General features: G+C 43.4%; 1 protein-coding gene across 3 annotated transcripts in view; it reads left to right on the top strand.

Moving 5' to 3' along the window:
- Positions 1-16,293, top strand: part of pde4ba (phosphodiesterase 4B, cAMP-specific a) — a 109,529-nt gene that overhangs the window by 83,138 nt on the left and 10,098 nt on the right. For all 3 annotated transcript variants that reach the window (XM_061239519.1, XM_061239520.1, XM_061239521.1), the window contains one exon: positions 10,746-10,858. In XM_061239519.1, coding sequence (XP_061095503.1) covers positions 10,746-10,858 — 113 coding nt within the window. The remainder of the gene's footprint in view (positions 1-10,745; positions 10,859-16,293) is intronic.

The raw sequence follows: 16,293 nt of genomic DNA on the forward strand, positions 1-16,293 counted from the left end.
GTTTAAATATGCCTTTAAATTCAATCAATACTCATTTAATTATTTTCCTGCCTAAGCTTTTCCACACGCGTGCCAGTATTAACTGGTTGAGGCCTGAAATGTCAATCTTCATAGATACTCTAAACTGTTTTGGCTATAATTTGGCACATGCAATTTATAAGGCTTTTATAACGGAATGGTAATGCTTATTGATAGCTACATTTGATCACTGAAGGAGCGCTAATGCTTCTCAGAGTAAACGGTTGTTTATCAACAGTAGCCTACTTAATATAGCTATGTAGCTAAATAAGTGACCATTTGAAAATTGTCATTTGACAACAAGATTTGGAACACTGCTTTCTCACGTGGAAGTGCTTGGGTTATAGGTGGTGTTAGCCTATACACAGCAGTGGTGTGGTTGTGTTATAGGTAGTGTTAGCCTATACACAGCAGTGCTGTGGTTGTGTTATAGGTAGTGTTAGCCTATACACAACAGTGGTGTGGTTGTGTTATAGGTGCTGTTAGCCTATACACAGCAGTGGTGTGGTTGTGTTATAGGTGCTGTTAGCCTATACACAGCAGTGGTGTGGTTGTGTTATAGGTGGTGTTAGCCTATACACAACAGTGGGTGGTTGCCGTGAATGGGTGAATGCTTGCCAGCATGACGAAAAAGCTTACTAGCATGAGCATGAGGCAGGTGTCAAACAATGCTAATTTAACGTGCAGTGAAAAGCATTATTTACAGGAGGAAGAGCAACATCTTTTTTGCCGTGCAGGTACTTATTTTTAAAAGTGCATTAAGGCCAAAATGCAGGGCATCCACGGCAATGACGTGTGGCCACCATGTAATTCAAGGACTGGTATTTACATAGGAACATACCAGAGACAAACTGATTGCAGTGTGGTGCTCTACCATAATACATAATATTATAGTGTTCTATTGTATGTCTACATCACATGGTAACTGAAAGAATGAGGTCCTTAGTGAAATACAATATTAACTTTTGAGCTGTCTCCCCTCTGGGCTGATTGGGTCCAGTGGTTTGTCCAATGTCATTTCTGTAACATTACTTGCTGAATGTCTGTTCTGAGAACTTCTGAACTTTCTCTTTATCATATAAAGCGGAGGTAGGCCTATTTCATTTTATAGAGACTGCACTACTTTCACCAGGACTCAGTCCAGCAAAGGCATGGTTGTTTTCTCGGCAATCTAGTTGCTGCTATTCTTAGACTGCGCTCTCTATAGTCTGTGTGTGCGGGTGTGTGTGCACGTGTGTATGCATGTGTGTGAAGAATATTTATTAAAAACTCTACATGGTATTACAGTATGTAGGTACATATAGATTATTATTATGCATTTCCTTACTCTTAATAAGTAAAAAACCATGAAACCAATTGAAAAATCATATAGTGTAACCTGCATAATGAACATTAGTACAATTGCTGCTTAATAAGTTCATGTGCAGTTTCACCCAATAAGCAATCATTGATGAATGAAACTGAATGAGGCTGTTCAGGGAAGGCTACCCTGGGGTCTGGCTGCCTAAGCACTGTCACAGGCTATGAAATGTTAGTAAGAAATGAGGGGGCTCTACAGAAAATAAGGATCTTCAGATTCTCTATCATGGTGTTTTGAGGAATTCCAATGGGAATCAGTGCCTATTCATCACTATAAGTGTTGTTTATTCATGCAATTGCTTTTGGGTGAATTCAGAATTTTGGTTTAAACAATTCTCCGATGCGTCTTTATCTCAAGCCATGGTAAAACAGAGATTATAATATCAAGGGGTTACTAAATTACGTTTAGTTGATGAGGTGTTTGAGGAGCAACATATTGGTTGCAGAAATATTGGTCACATATATAGCCAGAGATGCAAACCTAAAGGCCAGGAAAGCATGCGACTTCTCTGACATCACAACCCACCACAATGCCCAGGCTGGTAGGCAGCCAGCTGTAGCATCCTGTCAAGCTGGCAGTGAGACTGCTGATACATCTCTCTGAGATAGCAGTGGCCTACAGATCAAATTATTTCCACTCATCACACCCTCCTGCGGTTCTCAATGGCTGCCTTATCGACAAAGCATACTGCCTACTCTAAACACACCCCCTGGCCACTGCCTGTCAGATGAAACCAGTCCCCTGCAAACATTCACTTTTTGGCACTCTGACCCCACGGTACAGTACAAATGTGAATACTGCCCTCCTACAGTGTTATTTGACTGCCACCATGACACCATGATTCAGTTGGCAAAAACATTGTTCTCTCCCTCCCCACCTCAGCTGGTGTGTGGTGAGGGTTCTGATGCAAAATGGCAGCCGTGCGTCACCCAGGTGGGTGCTACACATTGGTGGTGGTTGAGGCGAGTTTCCCCCTCACTACTGTAACCGCTTTGAGTGTCTATCTATCTATCTATCTATCTATCTATCTATCTAACCCTTTTGAGACACACACGCACGCCATCCTGTTGCACTGCTGTAAGACACTGTTTAGTCTTCATACTGAGCCCCTGTCCATTACATTACATTACATTACATTACGTGGCATTTAGCAGACGCTCTTATCCAGAGCGACGTACAACAAAGTGCAAATCAAACACAAGAACAAGTGCAAAAGTGGACCTGAGAGGACGGTAATGTTCCGAGTCCTAGTGTTAACATACAGAAATTCAGAACCCTTGAAGAGTACAATCAACTTTCAAACTAGCATACCACAGTTGGCAGCTAGAATACAACAATATGTCCATGCCTGTCCATGCCTGTCCTCCCCGTGCCACAGTATTAATCGACGGTGCAATAATGCGCCATCTTAAGTCCAGAGTGGCCGATGTTATCTGCGCGCAGTAAGGACATGAATAGCATTTGTGTGGATATGGCAGACCTGACTCCAGGTCCGGATCGGGGCGGCCCCACACGGGCAGAGCTCTGAGGAGGTCCCGTCGCGTCAGAAGGAGCGTTTGAGCGCGCCAAAGCACTAATGTGTCTTCAGCAGAGAGGCCCTCGCAGGAGGTGTGGAATATCGCGCCGTCTTCCCAAAGCCCCTGCGCCCTTGTTTCGGCCCTGTTGATGCGAGTTGTCCCTCTGCGTTTATTTTGCTCAAACTCCTGGAGACAGCGGCATAACAAACCCCAACAAAGCCCAACCCCGTCTCTGAAGTAAGCGGCCGGGAGCCCTTCGACAGGCACGGACGGCATACTTTATTGTAGCAGCAATCCGTCAGCCTTCAGGAAAACAGTGGCCACACTGTAGTGAAAATCTGAATAGGGCAGCTGTGAGAAACTCAGCTGAACAGTTACATGTCTTAAGCCTGTCTTTGAGGACTAGGTACGACCAAAGGAATCAAACATACGAGAGCCCCCGATTTTTCATTATTTAATCGTTAGATTTGATTATACTTTTGTTTTCTGAAATGTTGCTGATGTCAGTAGTCTTGCTCTTGGCATAAATTCAGATTATGACCATCTCCTTCAGCACAAATTAAAATGAACCTTATGAAATATATGTTATGGTACATTGAGCTACCATTTTAAACCCAACCCTCAAAGTTTACAGTATATATACGTTTGTGATTATTTATGCTGCTATCTGCATTTGGCACTGCACTGATTAATAACTGATTAAGATTTACTGTTCAGGACACCATATACGTTTGTGAGTCTGAAGTCATTGCAGTGGCTGGGATATTCTGCTCTGTTGTTTTTGGCCTGATAAGATTGTACCTTTGATTTGTCATTGTTTCACACTTGAACCAGTTGAATGTGTGGGAAAGGAATGATGTAACTTGTTGGCGCATTCACACACAAAAAATAGTACATAGTGAGCAATTGTGTCTGAAAGTGATGACGTGAGATACGTAAATACACTAGAAAATATGGACAAGATGTACTACATTTGTACAGTAAAAGATAAAAAATTTCCACTGAATGAGCTGTGTTAAATACCAGTTGACTACTTGTGTGATTGTCTGGTCTTGTTGGTCGAATGTACATTGTTTTCCTGTATTCTGAATGCTTCTTTTTTCCTAAATTTAAGTCAAATAAAATGGCCACACTTTGAGAGAAAGTATAGATTATTTTGGATTAGTTCAATTGTGACATGTTGTGTTATACACTCAGTGAGCACTTTATTAGGTATTTATGAGACCTATTTTTTTTTACTTATTGGTCTTCTACTGCTGTAGCCTATCCACTTAGAGGTTTGATGTGATGTGTGTTCTGAAATGCTCTTCTGCATACCACTGCTGTATTGTGTGGTTATTTGCGTTACTGTCGCCTTCCTGTCAGCTTTGACCAGTCTGGCCATTCTCCTCTCACTTCTCTCATTGCGTTTTTGCCTCATTAACAGCATGTTTTTGCCCGCAGAACTGCTACTCATTGGATGTTTTTTGTTTTTTACACCATTCTCTGCAAACTCTAGAGACTGTTGTGCATGAAAATCACAGGGTATGAGCAGTTTCTGACATACTCAAACCACCCTGTCTGGCACCAACAATCATTCTATGTTCAAAGTCGCTTAGATCACATTTCTTCCCCATTCTAACATTAGGTCTGAACAAGAGGGGGACCTCTTGAGCACGTCTGCATGCTTTCATGCATTTTGTTTCTGCCATATGATTAACAAGCTGGTGTACAGGTCTACCTAATAAATTGGTCACTGAGTGTTTTTACCTGACCTTGTAGTGCTGCAACCAAAGTAAATTATTTTCACATTAATTGCCAGGATCCTCAGCGAGGGGACAGGTACCGAGCACAGGAAACCACTGCCGTGCCAGGTGCATTGCTATGTACTGAAACCACCAGCCCCCCCCCCCCCCCCCGGCATATTTACAGGGTAAATATTTGTACAGAGTGGTGTATTTAACAGAACAGAAATGGGGGCTGGCTGGAGGAGGGGCTAAAAGTCTCCCCACTTCACATTCGACATCTACCAGTAGTGGCCTGTGACCTAAAAGAGGACGGAGATTTTTAAATAAAATAGTTCAGTTACTTAAACTGGCAAGCAGGTTCAGGATGATTATCAAATAATATAAAATATTCTTTGCTGCCACTGTCGAGAGCTCACCGCGGCTGTCAATGCCTTCTTCGAAAACCTCAGTAGATTTGCTGAAATATAAATATATATCTTTCAGCCGCTTGCTTGAAACCTTCTATAGTGGATGACAAACCTGTGTTAAAATTGGTTCAAATTGGCAGCTTCTTCATCTCGTTAATTTCCCAAACAAGCACCAACAAAGTCCCTCAGGTCAGACTATAAAGAGGCAGTTGTGCTCTGGTCAGACTGCTATCTTTGGAAACAGTGTTTGGTATATGGATAACTGCTGGAAGACTTCAAGCTGAGTTTTCCTACAGGGTGCTTTCAATGTCCTTCAGAATGAGGGGGGAACTCTAGACTCTACCATGCTCACGGGATGGAATTGGAGACCTCCATATATGGTTACCATTTGTAAGCCATTGCACCGGCAGATGAAGCCAAGTACACGCAGGAAGCAAAGACAATAACCAGACTGCTCCAAACAGACAAAACACTTGTTTATGCTTGTTCGGGATGGCAAGTGCTTGCTTTTTTGTTTTCAATGTATGCTGTGTTTGGATACACTAAAGAGACTCCTGAGGTGAGAATATCATATGGGCGGATTTGAACCTGAGAGTGGAAAACCATACCCTGGGAGCGCATTGTATCTGTGCCTATCTGCTTTGCTGATTCAGCTAATTCAGCTAAGCTAATTCAGTCTGAAAATAACACACCTCTCCAATTCTGTCTCCTACCCCCTGGGCCTGACCAGGTGAACACTGAACTAACAGTAACCACACTATCCAATGAGAACAATCACCAAATCTCGCTCACTGCTGCGCATCATTGTCATTATTACTGGAATAAGTCTGGAACAAGCATGTTCTATTGCAGTGAATTCAATTGTTTATTTTTAAGAGCAAAACAAGCTGTTTACTATTTAAAGACTCCTTTAAAGACTGAACTAGTGAAATTTTCAAAATTGGCAATATGGCAGTGGAGTACATTTAATATTTTGCAGAAACCAGCTGTCACCTACCAAAGAAAACAGTGGTTTCATTTTGTAATGTTTTTTTCTGCTTGGCTCCGCTCCTGTGAGAGGAAGTCCATGTCAGATTTTTGCTGTGCTCTGGCATAATGCAGCCCCTGAAAGCTGGAAGCGTGTACCTCAGTAAGTATTTGAATTATGCTATTGACGTCAGCAGAGTCATAAAGCAGACGGCTGCCCCTCCCTGAAGTATTCCAATGCCAAAGAGCTGTATGCTGTAGCACAGATGCATTCAAACAGGCAGGGGGAGGACAGCCAGCCTATGTTGTTGTGATATTTCAAAAGATTAAGCCCCTGTCTAAACTCTGAGAAACTCTCAATGTGAAACATTGTTTATGCGGAAAAAGCATAGGTTTCAATTCCTGTTTTATACAAATTTCACAGTTGTGATGTTTCAAGGTAGCCAAAGAAAACTGTGGACTGTGAGGAGAACCGCCTTAGATCTCTCAATGCCTGCCTTCACGAAAGCTGATAAAAACAATGCTTGTCTGTGTCTGATTTCTAGTGCTGACGTGCAATGTTTAATTGAATCATGCTGATATTAGCAATTATTATCTGCTGATATAAATGTGAGCCTGAACAATGAACGTGAGAATAAATAAACAGTTGCAGATATGAAGCATGCTTTGGATGTCATAGTAGTGTAATGCAGTGACGGAGATACTTTATCTACCATCAGCTGACATCAGCTTGTGGCTGTTTCTGTAGCCTTCTGACAGTATTAACATTTCCATTCCAAAACTGTCATTGATATAAAAAATGGCATCAGTGGTTTTGCTGCTGTATGTTGTTTTGTTTCAATTCAGGAAATACATGTTTTTGATCTGCCTGAGTGATAATTCTGAAAGCCAGCTCTCTTATACTTTCCCTACCATGCAAGTGGAACTTAAGTTACATAAGGCAGGTGATATCAGGCCATGGGCCCAAATGACCTTCAGTAAAACCTGTTTACCATGAAATAGTCCAATCCTCCATTTGGACCAGCAGTGTAGCAATGTCTCACAAAAACAACTCAAGAGCCCCCCACCCACCCAACCACAAATGGGCCATCCCAGTGCAAACTCCATTCCCCAGCTTACCTTCAGTACAGGATATAAGGTATATAACATACGGGTATAGGTATAAGGCTTTCCGATCTGCACTAACAGGTTTGTTTGGTGGCAAAGTGGAGTCACTTTAACTCCTGCCAGTGAGGATAGTCAGGGCTCTTGCCTGGGGCCAGGTGGTTCGGGCTAGATGAAACAACAAAGCCTGTGCTATGTGGTGTGTGGGCCCTTGGACCACAGTGTCAGTCTTATCTGTTATTCAGACTTTCCGTAGGGGTTCTGGAAAGCTCCGAGGGTAACACCGGGGAAAGGGCAGGGCTGTCTCACAGTGTGCCAATCCCACTCCATCACCTGCGTCCCCTGGCAGGCCCTGGGAGGTGAGCACCGTGGCTGTATGGCCCGCTGAAGCTTTGCCTCAGTTTGCCACATATTTCAGGGGTGTTCCCTTCTTAATTGCGTGGAATATTTTTGGGTGAAAGTGGCTCCATCACGCAGTCAGGGGGCTGACGAGAGACTGGGCCAGAACCCAAGTGGTCCGCACAGAAGCTGTTCTGTACACCTCTTCTGCTCTTCGTAAATGGTGAAAGCATCTCACAGTGACAGTTCCTGAACCTTAAAGAGCATATGGGGCCATCTAAAAACAAACAGCAGTTTAACATGCACTTTTCTGCATATATATACTCAGTGTGCACTTTATTCGTTTTAGACTTATTAAGTCTTCTGCTGTTGTAGCCTATCCACTGAGGTTTGATGTGTTGTTTTATCAGAGATGCTCTTTGCATACGACTGTTGTTGTGTGGTTATTTGCGTCACTGTCACCTTTCTGTCGGCTTTGACCAGTCTGGCCATTCTCCTCAGACCTCTCTCATTAACAAGGTGTTTCTGCTTGCACCATGCCATCAGTTTCTGAGATACTCAAACCACCCTGTCTGGTACCAACAATCATTCCACGGTCAAAGTCACTTAGATCACATTTCTTCCCCTTCCTGATGGTTGATGTGAACATTAACTGTAGCTCCTGACCCCTATCTGCATGATAATATGCATTGCACTGCTGCTACACAATTGGCTGATTACATAATCATATGAATAAGTAGGTGTACATATGCATTCTATTGCAATAGTTTTTTTGAGCTGGGAGGGTAAATCACTTCTGTTGGCACATTTATGTTTTTACTGCTCAACTTATTTGTACCAAATTTGCTCTCAAACTATCACAATCTGTTTTTAGCAATCAAACCTGTGGTCTCATCACCATCGAAAACCAGGCTCAATTAAGAGTTAAGAAAAACTCACTGATCAGTTTTTCACTTCACGCAGAGAGAAGCAGAAAGGCATGTCCTTCCCTGACTGAACATCAAGATTACAATTTTACAATTTTCTTCCTCAAGAGTACGTCATAGTATCTTTTTGGAACACATCCTTGGGAAGTTAATTGTAACCCACTCATAGATATAACTGCTATCCATTTGTACCTCCGATGAATTGCAAGCTGTACAGTTTTTCTTCAGGTCACAGTGACTCAAGGTTATTTGACTTTGTACATTATTTCTTTTTTGCTTCCTAATTATTATGTGGACACAGTTTCACACAATCTTTCTGAACAGCACATTTCCATGTCTTGGAAGTCATCTGACCCTTCCACTCCATACGTCATGCAAGCTTCAAGCTGGGCTGATTTTTAAGAAATGTATCACTCTTCATTTGAAATGGCTTTGGCAAGAGCTCTTGTCTTCTCCGAACTGTGGAAGGAAATGGCACAAGGCGGAAAGGGCAGCTAAAACCTCTCGTGTTTCTTCATGGGGCTCTTTTCGCAAGTCTCAGCATGACAAAACTTACGTTTGCTCATTCGTAATGAAACCGATAGCAAGTGCCGTGGGAAGTTCTCAGAGTCTCTGCGGAGGTCTTTCGATGGCAGCTGTTAGCATAAGACAAACCGCTACACCCCACCCCAAAAGCCCCAAACACACCTGCTCTCTCCCTTGCCTTAAACTGGACCACAGAGTGTTAAAGTAAAGTATGGGGGCAGGTGGGCTGATTCTTCTCTTTGGACCACCAGGACCTCAGGAGATATGGCTGTAGCTTACCGTATAAGAAGGCCTCACTGTCGACTGCTGTTGTAGTGGTAATTGTGGTGCCTGGAGACACTGGCCATATGCCCAGCGTGGTGCACATATCTTTGTGCACAACAGTGTCTGCCTCTGCCACAGGCCCCAGTGGCACACCGTGGGCAAACTCCAATGTGTGTGAAACTCTTCATTTATTTCCTGGCCTGAGCCCTTCTCTGCAGAGGTGCCAGGGACCACATCAGCAGCTGCCATGTGCGGAGGACTATGGAAACCCCCTTCTTACGTACATGTGGTGTAACAGCTCACTGGCCTATTCATCTCTTATGTTAAAACTCAGATGCTCTGATGTCAATGTCCCGCATGGGTCAGGCATGAACTTTGTTTTCTGGAGAGGCGGTAATGCAAATCAAAACGCCCGTTTGCGAAGAGGGTTGTGGGGGCGTGCGCAGAGTACTTATGCTTAAGCCCTGCTCTGTTCTCTGTGTATCCAGTGATTATGGAAGCCGGTTAGCTGTCAATGCTGAAGATACTCTATCTGGCTCCTTTGACCCTTTGGCTAAGATGTCATCGTGAACATGCTGGGGCTTTTAAGCATGTTTGTATGTATGTAAATCAAACTCCAGCTCACTTTTGTTGGATTTGCGGGAGCTGGTTGAAATTCAAGACTAATCTGCTCCACATTACCTGTAGATTTAAAGCTTGAATTATATATTGAATGCAAGGTTTAGAAGACAGGGATGTTACTTATGTTATGGGCAACTTGTGGGCAGCCAGGAGGTTACTGTGCCCTGAAGGTCCTGTTACTGGACTGTCCTTCCTAGGCAATCCACTCCGGGGTTTGCAATCGCTTGGGCTGGTGCTGAAGGGAAGGATTTGATTTACTTGGCAAACAGACGAGGGCCCGACATGTCAGCGGGGGAATAAAGTTGTCCTCTCGTGTTGGGAGTGCAAACAGAGCCCTGCTTTGATGGGAGGCTGATCAGAGCGGGGATGGCCGTCAGCACAGCAGTGCGAACCCGTCTGTCTCTGCCGCCGTGCTGCTGGGGTGGGAAGGTTAGGAGGCCCGGTTAGCACAGAAAGTCCCAAAACACAAACAGACAGAGACAGTCCTACTGAGGTACTTCTGCCCAGGTCTGCACCTGAGCTTCACAGCAGCAGCTCTCTCAGGCACTGTCCGCTAGGTAGCGGACGCTAAGCGTGCACTCGTACCCCGAAACGCTTTGCCGGCCACGTGGAGGCACACGTTTTAGTTTCTCATCGCTTTTTAGAGGGAGGGTGAGTGAGTGAGCGAGCGAGTGAGTGAGGGAGGGAGGGAGCAAGCAAACCCAAACCCCACCCACTAGCTCCCTCAGCAAGGGCCCCACTGACATCACAGCTGACAAAAGCCAGGAGGCGGGCTTCCCAAGCCAGAGGAGGGAACTAAGCAAGGAGTCCGCCACTCTGCCTGCAGAGTGAATGCAAGAGATAGCTTGTGCCCATGATGAAGGAGCACTGTGCAGCCCTCTGCAGTGTAGCACTCGGACGCCCCAGAGACCTTCTGCACAACGGCATGGAGCAGCTGAACCCTGAATACATGTCCATGTGTCTGTTTGCAGAGGACTCCTACCAGAAAATGGCCATGGAGACCATGGAGGAGCTAGACTGGTGCTTAGACCAGCTGGAAACCATACAGACCTACCGATCCGTTAGCGACATGGCCTCCAACAAGGTAAGGCTTTTCAGCAAAGTTGTGCAGAGTGCAACAACGTGCTTTTCATAGTTTCAAATTACGTGAGTGACAATTGTGAAAAAAGTTGTGATAGTTCAAATCATAACTATGGTTATGAGTATGTACAGTCCTGTCATTTTTAAGAGTGTCTGTCAACTCCTGAGTGAGTTTATCTCGTGTCTAAGATAAACACAAGTCTAAGAGTCTAAGAAGGTGGTAAAAGAGACTGCGGTGTAAGAAGAGCATTTCATGGACATTTGTCTTTGTTTTTACATGCATGGCAATGTCTGAATCATTGGATCCCATGCTCTATTTTACATTGGATACCTGCTCGTGATAGCTATTGGAAATGGTCTTAACGCCTTCTCTCACAAACATGCATGTCATACCACAGGTATTTCAGAATTTGGTTGACAGGTGCTGCTAATGTATTGGCCCTGGCCAATATGTAAGGTACTGGTTTAATGTTAGCGGACATTAAGTGTGCTTTACCAAGCCTGCGGAAATATCATTATTCATAAGGTCTCATTATAGATCTAATCAAATTCAATGTTTTTCACTGTCCTCAGTGGCTACACATCCTAAGTTAAGAAATTATTACGTTTCATTCAGTCTTGAAAACAGTAACTTGTTTCTGTGTCTTAATGGACTGCTAACAAAATGAAGTTGCTCGACTGCACAAATCTGTTTATTCTACGTGGGGTTAGAGCTCAATAAACACAGCGCAGAGGCCAGGTAGCCAATGGGCAAAGGGCGCTGGACTCTCTATGTTCCGTGCGGGAGCTGTGGCTTTGGGCGAGAGCTCCAGACACAGGAGAAGGCCAGTTGCAGCTTTTTATGTGTGACTCAAATTTCCTGTCTCCTTCCTGATCCCCGCTTCACCAGACTACAATGGCCCCCGAGTCAAGGGGGCAAGACTAACGGCTTGTTTTTTGTAATTGCTGACGTCGGTGGGGGGGAAACAAAAGAATGAGAAGTTTTTCGGCTTGTGGTCCAACAATTGACACACAGTGTGGTGTTTGTGATGTAGTACTTTTCTCCTCTGCCATGACTATGCGGCAACACATAATTTGTATTATGGACCATGCCTGTGAAAGTCCCTTTTGTGCAATATCATTCAGTGCAATATCATTCAGCACATTGTGTTGTCTTGAAGTGCCATACTGAACGCAATGGCTCTAGTGGGGCCAAAAGCTATCAGAGATCAGAATGTCAGCTGATAGTGAAGGTGATCATTAAAGCAGTTATCAGAGCTTAGTCCATAATGCCATTTATTTACTTGTCACCATGCTGACCTATATGGTTGTCATCGAAAAGGACAACTTCATAAGGAATTTATGTATTCTGTACCTTGGAGATTAACATCATGTGTTGACACCAAATACAGCTTTCGTTAATCAACCTACGTGGTTGCGTTGTATGTTACCAGGGGGGTTTCAGTATGGCTGATGTGTGAGGTCATGTTAAGGTGGAACGCTCATTTCAGGATGAAGCGTCTGATTCAGGTTTTCTGTGGTAAAACCACCCCATAGGACTTTTAATAGTTTAGAGTTTTGTGCTCAAATGAATGAGCAACAGTTCATTTCTTATGTCAACTTACAGTCCATGAAATATGACTCACACAAACGGAGAGATGAAGACTGGATGGATAGCAGGTTTTCTCCCTGTGGATGGCGGGTATTTGCTGTCCATTGTTGTCCACTAACTTTGCCTAGTCCTGGTTTAACCTGACTGGCCATGGTCTAATGTATCTGTTCCCATTCCAAAACATTGCCGGCTGAATTGTTATGTCTGGAAATGTGGAAATGTTTACAGGTGTGATAGAAAATAAGACCTCTCACATTATATCCTCACATTCCTGATCTCATTAATGAATCTGTTTTTATACTGCAAGCATGCCAAGCCTTGTGAAATGTCCAGACCATGTATCTGACATTGTAATGAATCATTTTGCCTGTGTGTGATTACTTAACTGGAGGTTTCCTGTAAATAACCATGTTAGAGACTTATGCCAGAGGGGCGGGGCCAGTGTAAGAGGGAGTGCACAGAGACTCTTTAACAGTCAGAGTCGTTTAGTCAAAGAGCACAACACTCGTGAGTTAGTAATGCTATCATATTTCCCAACTTCAGAGAGCTACACACCGTCAGACAAGAACAGCTGCTCCTCAGTCTATTTCACTAAGGAGAAATAACCCAGACTGCTTACAATAAAATGGGTGCTTGTTGTTTTGAGAAGAAAGAGAGAAAGCTGGGGAAGAAGGTGAGAGTTGTTTGTCTTAATATCTTCTATGAAGTTTGACAGTATTTTCTATGATTGATGTTGGCTTAATTTTCCAGCCTTTTCTTTCTGGTTGGAAAGTTAAGTGTGTCCTATAGTAAAACGATTTTGACAGGTGCTTTGGTGACCATACTGGCGCCTTGCTATTTTCTGGAGTATTTAAGACTGAAACATCTTGACAGACATATTGCTCCACAAATATATAGTTAGGAGAAGACCTTGACTGTAAAAACGAACAAAAAAATGCAATACCTTGTTGCTTAATGGTAATGCTCATGATTGCCTGTGAATGTGGTTGGAATTAATGGTCCATGAAAATAAATTGGGGCTCAACCAGGCATCCCAGCATTACTGTGTGATACATACTGTATTTTAGGATGGTCCAGTCAAACAGGAGAGGGAGGAATGTTCCACAGAAATTAACGGCAAATTAAATGCCCTTTTTATTTCCATAATCTCCGTCCAAACAAGCGGTGTCTATGACTTGGGAAAGTGACCTCTCTAAAGCTGCGTTTCCACAGGGTGATGCCAAGCTATGCAGCAGCCCTCTAGATTAAAAAGAAAAACCATGCTTTCATGCAGTTAAAAGGCAGAGGATTGATCGACAGCCATATAAAAAAAAAAAAAAAGAAAACGAACGATCCCTTTTAGCTTTCCAGGAATCTTCACTGGCTTACAAAACCTCATGATTAACTGTTTTTTGTCTTGTTTTTATTTAGTGAAATGTGTTGTTTGTATTCTTGTTTTAAATGTTATTTTGTGGGGTTTTGTTTTTGTAAGACGACTTGCTGGACTGCTGACACGCATTTCGTTAGAAGGGGAAGTGCATGAGTGTGTTGTGTAATTTGGCTGTGCGCGCATTCCCCTCGCCCGATTGCACCACGCGGGGATGGCACACTGTATCTGCGTACGATAGTGCTCCGGGAAAAACCACCATGACTCATCCCGGGGAAGTGGGACTCGGTACTCGGGAAAGTTGGAAGTTGTGTTTGTTTCTGTTAACCAGCACTTAGCGAATCACCTGTCATACATTACGTATCCTGTGTGGCATTGCGTCTCTTGTGAGATATACTACCGGTTTGCCATTGCCATATAATGAAAATGTTTCCTGTCAAATACCAGAGCTGATGTGAAGATATACTGTAAAACAAAGATGGACTGTCTATTCATAAAACACTGCATGTGATCTCACAGTGCGCAGGGTGAGCATATCGGGTTTTATCAGCTTCTTAACCAGCAGCTCAGGCTTCCAGACGATAAGGAGTCAGATTGGAGCATGTAGCAGCTTTTCTGGTTGGTGAATTACGCCCACCAGTGGCAGAGTGTGTAACTTCTGTGTGGAAGACAAGCAGCACTGCGTTGTGTGTATGGAGATTTTTTGATTGGTATAATGACATATTTTTTTAATCCAAATAATACATTGTAATGTATCCTTAACAATGCATTATATAATGAACAAATTGTGAAATATATTTTAAAAGTATTTCTTTCCACTTTTATATTCTTTCTAAAATGTGTTTTGTCAGCATCTTAATTTCTTCTTCTGTACTACATAACTTGAAGCTGGCAAACTGCTTGACTCCTTTCCTCCTTAATTTACAAGAAATGCATTTGTGTCTTATCGAGAGAATGAGAGGCTCAAAGTCAGACGCATACTGCATCAGGGCCAGCCTTGAATAAACGGCATTCACCTCTTCTGGGCTCATTAATGTCACATAAGCCCTGCGTTGCTCGATGCTAGACACAGGTAGCAGTGCACTGCTCGATGCTAGACACAGGTAGCCCTGCGCTGCTCGATGCTAGACACAGGTAGCCCTGCGCTGCTCGATGCTAGACACAGGTATCCCTGTAGAGGTTCTCCCCACAGTCCCTGCCCACGCAGAGCAAGACCACCGGAGATAGCCTGTCAACGACATCACGGCTTTGCTCCACAATTAGCTTAAAACTCCGCGTAACGTTGAAACATCCGTCCTTTAATGCTAATGGTATTTGTTCATTTAAACAGGTTTTAAACATGAACGAAAATAAATTGTGTGTGTTTTGGAGGAAATGGAATAGTTGAAATGTCAAATAATCAGTGTAAATTTTAAAAAGGACTGTTGGTGAATTGTATGGGGGTAGCAGCACTGTGTCCTGGGGGAGATGAGCTGTGGCACACAACAGAGCTGGAGCTGTCCTCCTGTCACCCACAGGAATGTTCCTCAGAACTCCATAATGCTGGGCGATCCTCGCCCTGGTTTCTTCTTTGCTGTTGTTGTTTGTTTTTTTAAGGCGCTGTTATATAAAGAGGACTTTCCGCAGCAAAAGGATAATCCCACATCTTTTCATGGGAGCCTTGATGTTCCTCTCAGCATTCGGCACACGTACTCCCTCGCACCTAAAGCACATCGGAAGCTTTGCTGCAGCTCCACAGATACAGTGCTAGGAAAACTACAGCAGTTTAGACTGATGAATATGGGGCTTGTCTCTGGGTGACATAGTTTGGCTGACAACCAGTGTCCTGCATGTGAGAATTAAGAGAAGTTGATTTGTTTGAAACGCACCATCAGTACCTCTTGTTATATATTTTTAAAAGCCTGATTGGAAAGACTGAAAATCCATTTACCCCAGTTGAGTTTCTTCTGATAACCCCGACAAAGAGAAAAACAGATTTTTACATAACTGTCTAGACATGAAGATTATTTACTGCACTACCAGGAACAGCTGGAGAGAAACCGACTGAAATTTGGGATGATTTGCAGTCCGTCTTTATACCCGAATGGCTGATCCAGATTTTCCACTGATCACTAGCGCCTTTAGAAGGGAAACCTCACAGAAACAGCACTGGCAGGTCACATGATGCTGTTGCCATGGCGTTTTGATGTTCATGTAATTGGTAGTACACAGATTTGGTTGTCTACCAGCAGAGAGAGTTGGAGTGATGTCATCGAAAATGGTGAGGGATGCAATTATCCTCAGCTGTACACTGGAGAAAAATAGCCCAGTGTGCTGAAATAAACAGTCTGCATCTGCTATAATTGCCTTGCAAGTCAGCTAATTAACAGACACAGACTCCACTTCTTACCCTTATAGCGATGTCAAGATACAGTGCGAGAGAGAGAATTATAAATATCCATATTTAATACCAGCCATTTCTGTTGCTATTTTTTGAATTTGC

Source organism: Conger conger, chromosome 4, assembly GCF_963514075.1.
Source record: "Conger conger chromosome 4, fConCon1.1, whole genome shotgun sequence".
NCBI classification, from domain to species: domain Eukaryota; kingdom Metazoa; phylum Chordata; class Actinopteri; order Anguilliformes; family Congridae; genus Conger; species Conger conger.